The sequence below is a fragment of the Clarias gariepinus genome, chromosome 26, assembly GCF_024256425.1.
Source record: "Clarias gariepinus isolate MV-2021 ecotype Netherlands chromosome 26, CGAR_prim_01v2, whole genome shotgun sequence".
In the NCBI taxonomy this organism is placed as follows: Eukaryota; Metazoa; Chordata; class Actinopteri; order Siluriformes; family Clariidae; genus Clarias; species Clarias gariepinus.
The window spans coordinates 10,150,316-10,159,637 of record NC_071125.1 but is presented as its reverse complement, the minus strand read 5'-3'; the positions used below and the strand labels follow the sequence as shown (position 1 = coordinate 10,159,637).

Below are 9,322 nucleotides of genomic sequence, written 5' to 3'. Positions count from 1 at the left end.
CAGTTAACATTCCTCACTTATCATTGAACATTTACTCAAATCTTGTGTGCTTATCAATCATATTGTCACTAGGCTAAGGTGAGGGTTACAGAAACCTATATACTTTTCATAGGACTAGCAGATCATACTGGACATAGGGAAGCTAATTATTTATGAAGGTTACAGATAAAGTCAGAGAATTTAGAACATGTTAACTTATTAGATTACAGTTTAAATTTTAAAGCCAATTGTTTTGAGAGTAAAACCCACCTTTGATTTTTACAAAATAAAAATTGTATCAGTCCTATAGGATTTAAAGTAAATGTTAATGTGTCTTAAACATGTTTAGGATTTTTAACACCATTTTCAAGATTAAATGTGTTTCCATTGAAATGATAAACCTCAAGCTGAGCGGTCTGCAATCTCCAGACAAACATATGCACGCACATACTGTACACGCATACCCAAAAAGACATTCGGGTTTTCGAATATGGATCGGAGTTACTACCTCTGAATATATTGTATATAATTTATACAAGAAAAGGGTAAGATTGCACTAACCTTTATAGCAGATTATTTATAAGTTACTATTATTTACCTGACTGATAAACAGTTTGGTGTCCAGTTGTTATTGTGGATTCTTAGTTATTTCATAACAAATTATGGAAATAAATGGTCTAATGTTAAAGTGTTAAGGTTGTTGGCTATTTGATATTGAATCTAGATAATGAAAATTAGATCACAGTTTAAATAGATTTTAAGCCATGATCCTCCAGCACTGATCGCCTGGTCCCACCATTTCTCAGGGATCAAGGAAGACATGCATTCAGACTCTTTTCTGCTCTGGCACCTCGGTGGTGGAATGACCTTCCTCCAGATTCCTCTAGTCCGCACAGCTGAGTCTTTGGAAAGCTTTAAACGACGACTTAAGACATATCTGCTTCTTTAGTACTTGGACTAATCTCACACCCAGAAACTAAATTAATAAATTTCGCCTCCCAAATGTGTTTGACTGAGGGTACTTAGTTAATAATCTAGTAACCCAACCCAATGAAGGAAACTGTAAGTCACTCTGGCTAAAATAATGCCTAAATGTAAATTTGTTGAATGTTGCCTATTCATGAGAATTCTCAATATGCAGTCCAAAAAGTTGTTCATGCAAGTAAAGGGGGCCATGAGTCAACTAAAAAAAAAACAGACCTATCAAGGGAATAGCAAAAACTTAAGAAGTGGCCAAGTTTGGAGCTTTGGGGTTTGGAGCTTTAAACAAAGTAATGGAATGGTGAACTTTGCAACTCTAAAAAGCCCGGAAGCCCACAAAACTTAAATGGATAATTGTAGAATTCTTTCCATGGGGAAGGAAAACGTTTTTCCAAACATCTCGCCAATCAAGACCACTGGAGGTTGTAGGCATATCATTGTCAATGTCTACAATCAAGAGAAACTTTCATGAATGTAAATACAGAGGGCTTACCTCAAGATGCAAAACACTGGTACTATTCAAGAACAGGTAGGCCAGATTAGACTGTGCTTTCAAAACCTAAAAAAACGCCTGATTGTACCAGAATTATTGGAAGAGAAGAATATGGAGAACGAAAGTTAGGTCACAAGATGACACTGATATAGCCTTTATAAATGACCTTGAGAAACACTTTTTTTTAGAAGAACCTTTTTAAACAGTGTCAACTGCACACCTTACATGCAGAGTGCACATACTGTACCTGTTGGTACTTGGTATCCAGGATCTTGTTAGGCCAAGGTGGCATCCTATGTCACCCTGTAGGCAAGTCTTTGCTTAGACATGCCTTTGAATTGTGACAAATATATGGTTCAATTACATACTAGGCACAGTAGAGATTGTTCTGTATGATGGATTTGTACACAAAAAATCTTAAGAAACTGCAACGCAACATGCTCCCACCACCAGGTGCCATCCAATGTGCAGTGGTTGACTTAAATGTCTGCCAGTGTATTTACACAGAGCTAGAATATTTTAATGCCAGTTTGGAATACAACAGTAATATTGGCAACCTACAACCAATTGTTATGAAAGCTCAGTTATCACTTTCACAATTTTTATAATGGATCGCTTCATTTTTAAATTCATGTCTTGCCTTTTACCACAGAGTAGCAAGCAATACTTAGGCAGCACTAAGGAAAATATGATGGTTGTATAAAAAGCAGACGATTTGTACAGTAAAGTCACAAACAAAAGCAATCAGATGTCTACTACTATTTGTTTAAGTACTAGAGGGCAAAACGTGTGCATGTTGTGTATGTAAATATGGTCAATAAGGTGGCAAGTTTATTCTACATGCATTAGTCAGCTGACCATATGACCAGATGTTAGAATGACTCTATGAATAGTTTTATCATGTTGAGAATGTTGCATGGCAGTAAGCCAAACATGTAGTTTAATATAGTATTAGGTGATATCATGGATGTTGCAGGTTGTAATTAGTATGGCCTTAGGCAACAAAGGGAAAGATTGATGATTTAATTGACTTATTTGTTCTGAGCAAATAAAGCTGCATTTCAAAACCTCTATTCTGGGGAAGAGTAGCAGGTCATGCTCACCTAACAGGATAGCCTATGAAAACATAACATTTACCTGTTTAGCTGCAGCAAAAAGTATGTTTTGCTGCCTTTTAGTTTTTATTAGTAAAAGTTGGCTAACAACACAGTTCACTGAAATGCTATGAGCAACTAATGTGAGCAGGGGTAGCTTAATGGTTAAGGCATTGGACTACTGATCAGAATGTACCAGCTTCAACCCCAAGTTGTATTGTTGGGCCCTTAACCCATAACTGCTCAAATGAATTTATGATGTATGTGCTCCATTACTTAAACAAATAGCACTACAGCTATGCATAATACTTACATTAAATAAAACTACAAATGAAACTATGAAAGTTAAAAGTATCTGCTGCTCCTCTTGGACATGGAATAATGTGATTCTTTTCTCCAGGGAGCCTCTGTTGCTGCTTGTTGTAGTTCCCATTGTGTTTCTACGTCTATGGAGTTAAACGGGGTGTGAGTCGAGCTTAACCATGATTGTGCAACATCGAGAACACTGAGCAAATTCAACGGAACACGGGCTTATATCTGACAAACAGCAACATTAAACATTTTAGGATCTCAAAATAGGTCAGTAGTATTTTTGAGGTATGGGTTAAAAGGCTTTAAATGCATTTTTAAACATATTCACATACACAGCTATTAACTGCTGAGTGCGTTTAACAGTCATTATTTATTTCTTGCAAGATACCAGGCTGGCTGCTCCGGTGTCCGGGGTTGCCAGGTATGCGTGATTACGTAACAAACTATTCATTTTCTGCACACTTCTTTAAAATTAGTTGCTCATATGCGATTGCCAAGTCATGGTGACGGATTGTTTATTTATTTATTTTACAACAGGAAACTGATGTGTTTAAGTGTTTTCAACACATAATTTTCCTTTCGGGGGAAATAATAACTATAACAATAATAAATAAATAACTCGGTCACCGGGAGTTGGCAACCCCATATTAGCGATGACCATACTGTGTGGAATAATTGACGGAGGTTGCAGCCAATTATATTAGGCTCTCACCACTGTAACCCGCCTACTTCCGGCCTGTAGAGACCCCTTTTACTCGATGAAGTATCCAGTACTGAGAAGAAATTCGCTGTTGCGGGCTCGAGGTGAGTTAGTATTTTAGTTTTGTGATGCTTTTCTGCTGCAGAGCGACAAAATCCTGCGAGGCAAAGACCGTAGGTGGGTAAAGAGTCTATCGCTGTGGGAGGGTTTGTGAGTAGTAAAGCTGAAGGGTAATGTAAACAGATAAAGTGAGCTCCTTCAGCTCCGAATGGGTTGAACCCAGAAGGGTTTGGTAGCTGACAGTCGCCATACAGCGCTGCAGTTAGCCCGTTAGCACCGGGGAACATTCCCTCTGAACGGGCTCTAGGAATAGATGATGTTTGTAGGGTGATTATAAATGCAGTTCGTAATGTAAGTGCAACAGATTATTGCATATGTGATGCTTCTTGGTCAACTACCAGGTTCAGTTTATATTTAGTAAATATATAAATGTGTGTGTGTGTGTGTGTGTTTACGCCCAGGTTCTGGCTCAAGTATGCAGCAGGACCTGGCTGTCCGTCTCTATGTCATGTTATCTATCTGTAACCCTCTTGGTTGGAGGTTATAGCTTGAGGCGTTCTTTTAGTTAAGAATTCTAGTTTTGTGCTTCCCCCCCCCCCCCCCCCTTGTGTTATTGTTTTTGTCCCAACTTTAAAAACACACCTGATATCTAAACATTCAGCAGCCCACAATAGTAAAGGTACATATGCTTAACTTTGTATTTATTTATTTTTAGTATACATTTTCCACGCTACAGTTTTATTGTTTTGCTGGACATATTCCCATTGATTCCTGTGTTTTGTTTAGTTTTTTTGCTTGTTTTTTTATTATTGTTTTTGGACACACTGTGTTTTAAAATCTTTGTGTCCTGCATGCAAGAGCAGCATGTTGCAGGCCGGCCATCAATCAAAGAGATGTCAGTGTGTCTTATGTAATGCTGCCTGTGTGGAGCGGTAATTACAGACAAGGCTATCCAAGGTCAAGATCTTAAGGGTCTGGGGGGAGTGATACTAAAAATATCTGAATAGCTGCTACCTTGACAAGCTTAAATTGAACTTGCTGACCTTCAGAATTTATACCAAATTATTAAAAGCTTATTCACTCCTAGTGGGTTCTTCGAATATTTCAAACTATACCGCAGTGTTGTTAAGTCCCTGAAACTGATTGGTCAGAAGGTGTTAGTTAATCTTCTATAAAGTCAGCTCTTACAATAGTTAATTTAAGTTAAGCATTTATTTGTTACATACATTATTGAACATAAAAAAATTATTTGCATATCTCAGCAAAACTAGGGGTCAGAGCGAAGAGTCAGCCATGATACGATATACATCACTTCTGTCCCCTAGGGCAGATATGGTTAAGAGCCTTGCTCAAGGACCCAATAATGGCAACCTGGGGGAGCAGCTCAGGCTGTAATTAAAATAAGAGAGATATTTTATAAATGTTATGGTTCCATTCATTACTATGTCTGAACACACAGGGATTTGTATGGGTAACTGTCTGCTAAATTTAAGACTATATTAAGTGTGTTGTTATTACAGTGTTTTCCACAGGTGTAAAATGTACTTGTGGTGGTAGCCATGTAGAACAATTAACAAGTTTGCATGTTCTCCCTGTGCTTAGTGGGTTTCCTCCCACAGTCCAAAGACCTGTAGATTAGGCTAATTGGCGTTCCCAAATTGCCCATAGTTTGTGCCCTGCAATGGATTGGCACCCTGTCCAGGGTATACCCCACCTCATGCCCCAAGTCTCCTGGGATAGGCTCCAGGCCCTCCACCACCCTAAATACCTCGATAAAGCGATATAAATGATGAGTGAGTGAGTACTATGTTTTAATAAATAAATATGGGGTAAGGATTGTGTAAAATACAAAGACAAATTCTATTGTTCAGCACAATCTAATGCTATAACCCTAGGCTATCAATAATTTTGGGTGGCCTGCCCAAGTAATCTCTGTGTGGGAAAACATTGTATTATGTACAATGAAAATGTATGACGATATTTAGTTTACACTAGTGGCCCGAGTCTCCAGTGTCAGCGCTTTGTAACTGATAAGTTTTCCACAACAGAAGGTCAGAGAACTTTGCACTTTCTGGGTTTCTTGATAATTTTTCCCTAAAGGTGATAAAATGATAAAATTTTAGAGAATGTCTCTAAAATGTTAAAACTGATAAATGACCATGGTAGACCGGGAAGAAGTTTAAACCTCTGGATGACACTGGGAAAGTTAAGTGAAAATCAGGATTTGTAGGTTTTTTTTATTGCAGTATTATTTTTGCTCTGTTGATTGCTATATAGGCTGTTAAAATGAAACTGTATTGCACGATGTCTCTTTTTTTTTAAATATATATACTTTTGTATGCTTTTCTCTCTAGGTCCATTGACAAACGTCTGTACCGCTGCATTCTCATGGCGGCAACCTCCCAGCTGTTTCGGGTAATCCATATCACAGGGTTTGGTCGTACTAAAGTGCCATCCGTTTTTTGCTTAGGGGTCAATCATCCATGCAAGAGTCTCTACCGACAAAATGCAACTTCAGATCCAAGTCAGCCCCTGTTGCGGAGTTACAGGACATCAGCTGCACAGCTCACATACTACCTCACACCACCTCAAGTGAACAGCATCTTAAAGGCCAATGAGTACAGCTTCAAAGTGCCTGAGTTTGATGGCAAAAACCTCAGCTCAGTCATGGGATTCGATAGTAATCAACTCCCAGCCAATGCACCCATTGAGGACCGGCGCAGTGCAGCAACATGCTTGCAGACACGTGGTATGCTCTTCGGCGTTTTCGATGGGCATGCAGGCTGTGCCTGTGCACAGGCGTTAAGTGAGAGGCTCTTCTACTACATTGCTGTGGCCATGCTGCAGCAGGAGACTCTTGCCGAGCTGGAGAACGCTTTGGAGAGCGGGAGGGCCCTTCAGCCTATCTTGCAGTGGCACAAGCACCCAAATGACTACTTCAGCCGAGAGGCGTCAAGTCTTTATTTTAACAGCTTGCGCACCTATTGGCAAGAGTTGCTGGACCTAAGCATACCTGGTGAACACCCTGAGGTCTCTGAGGTTTTGGCGAGCGCCTTCAAACGCCTGGACAATGACATCTCTTTGGAGGCACAGGTGGGGGATGCCAATGCCTTCCTGCACTATTGGGTGTTACGCGTAGCCTTCTCAGGTGCTACAGCATGTGTGGCTCACGTAGATGGTGCTGATTTACACGTGGCAAACGCGGGTGATGGCCGTGCTGTTCTGGGAGTGCAGGAGCCCGATGGTTCATTCTCGGCACTAACCCTTTCCAATGACCACAACGCACAGAATGAGGCAGAGGTTCAACGCGTCCGTGCTGAGCACCCACACACTGAGGCCAAGACGGTGGTGAGGCAGGACAGACTACTAGGTCTCCTCATGCCGTTTCGTGCATTCGGTGATGTCAAGTTCAAGTGGAGCGTGGAACTGCAGCGGCGCGTGCTTGAGTCCGGCCCAGACCAGCTTCACGAGAACGAGCATGCCAAGTTTGTGCCGCCCAACTACCACACGCCACCTTATCTGACAGCGGAGCCTGAGGTGACATATCATCGGCTTCGGCCACAAGACCGTTTCCTGGTACTCGGTTCGGATGGATTGTGGGAGACGCTGCACCGGCAAGAGGTTGTGCGTATTGTGGGTGAGCACTTGACTGGAGTGCGCCAGCAGCAACCCATCAGCGTGGGTGGTTACAGGGTCACGCTGGGCCAAATGCAGGGGCTTCTGCAGGAAAGAAAAGCGCGCGTCTCCTCTACTTTTCAAGACCAGAACGCAGCAACACACCTGATTCGCCATGCTGTAGGCAGTAATGAATTCGGCATGGTGGATCACGAGAGGCTATCCAAGATGCTCAGCTTGCCGGAGGAGCTAGCACGCATGTACAGAGATGATATCACCATCATTATAGTGCAGTTTAACCCACACGTCATAGGAGCTCAGCAGAACTGAATGTACTATATTCCTTACTTCTGTTACGCTCCTTTTGTAAACAAATATGCATATTTAATGAGCCATATGGTAGTGGTGGGGATGGAGTTTGTGTGCGGGTGTCAGGGTGGGTGTAGGGGTAACACATCATGCTGTAGTATTATATTTATGTATCCTAATCACATTTCCTTCTGCAGTTGTCTGAGATAAGTAGTACAGTAAGAATGTGAAGTGAAAAATTTTAAGTGAAGTTGACTTGGTTTTTATCATTCATGCTGCTTCCTGATGACATTAAAGCCAAAAACAAAGGAGAATATTACCATTTTCATATTACCTAATATTGCAAATGGAGCTCTGAAATAATTGTTAGTATCAGATAATTATTGTAGTTATTATAAGTTCCTTAAACACTGATGCAAATTATCAGCTAAATTTAGGGGTAGTTCAGTGGTTAAAGTATTGGACTACGGTTCGCATGGTCCCATGTTCAAATCCCACAACCACCAAGTTGTCCCTGTTGGGCCTTTGAGCAAGGCCCTTAACCCTCAACTGCTCAGATGTGTAATGAGATAAGTAAGTCGTTCTGGATAAGAGCGTCTGCCAAATGCCTAAATTCCCTGTAAGGGAAAGATTGTTCATTCATTTTTTTAAACCTACATAAAACTTTGTATTAGACATTATATGAGCCTTAAAAAAAATTCAGTGCATCTTCGCATTGAGTGGGGTAATGGTTAATGCAGATTACGCAGTATAACCCGTTTATTACTAGTAAAATCATGATTGTCACCATGATCTTAATCAAGAGCTGTCTTTGAGATAGATGGTGCAGTTCTTTTGTGTTAAGTATTTTGGCATCTGTTTTTAGTAGTGTAATAATAATGAGAAGAAAAATTATAATAATAATAAGTAGTTTTATCAAATGAATGGCCAAAATAAAGTATTTTATTTATCAATATTTGGTAATAGCAGAATCAAAGTATACATGCATGGTCCTTGTTGTAGTACTATGAGAATTCAGGCATTCATGGTCTGTATCATTGAGGGATTTTGATTACAGTTAGTTACTGATATTCACTAGGAATCAACAGTATTTTTGTGTATGAATGCATAACTCTAGACTCTTGATCTTTATGGACAAACATAACATTCATTCAACGAAATGCATTGTTTTGTGGACTGGACATTTGTTCATCGTCTCTACAGAATGAATGTCATATCGGAGGGTAAATGCACAGCAGGCCAGCTGTTATTTCTCTTGTGCTTGTAATGTGCAATGTGACTGCAGACAGCAAATGCCCTTCAGTCCAGTAAGTGTTACAGTTTTGCTTGTTTGTAGTAGGTCAAAATAAATTTAGCTTTGATTTCCAACTGATAGCATTAGCTTCACTGTGCCGCAGTTAACTGAAATAGAAATTTTAACAGCTTTTGACAGACGCACCTAAATGTAAACGACATTTAAATTATAAACTGCCTTGTGTAATTTTTTAATTTTTTTTTTTTAAACTCTAGCCATTTTAAGGACTATATTAGCTTATAACTAGGTTGATGGGAATACTTGATAAAAGGTATGTGTAGTTATTAAAATAAAGAGCACAATCGGTATCTTTCTGGTTAAAATACATTTAACGGAGCAGGAAACAAGACTAAAGATAGAGTTTTTAATTAGACTTGGTTACCTTTTAAAATGGCTTTTCTCGCACCAGGTGATCAGTTGTATGGCTTAATGCATTTGCAGCATTAATATCCCCATCTTATAACCGGTCTATTTATGTGTATAAC

At 39.8% G+C, this 9,322-nt stretch overlaps 1 protein-coding gene across 2 annotated transcripts; it reads left to right on the top strand.

Moving 5' to 3' along the window:
• The first annotated feature begins 3,593 nt into the window (after positions 1-3,593).
• Positions 3,594-9,031, top strand: pdp1 (pyruvate dehydrogenase phosphatase catalytic subunit 1). 2 transcript variants are annotated; one of them, XM_053488291.1, is made up of 2 exons: positions 3,594-3,663; positions 5,974-9,031. In XM_053488291.1, the coding sequence occupies exon 2, from the start codon at positions 6,008-6,010 to the stop codon at positions 7,562-7,564; it is 1,557 nt and encodes a 518-aa protein (XP_053344266.1). In that variant the 5' UTR covers positions 3,594-3,663; positions 5,974-6,007; the 3' UTR covers positions 7,565-9,031. The 2 variants fall into 2 exon arrangements, with proteins under 2 accessions (XP_053344266.1, XP_053344267.1); XM_053488292.1 differs by having other exon boundaries at positions 3,619-3,736.
• The last annotated feature ends 291 nt before the right edge of the window (positions 9,032-9,322 follow it).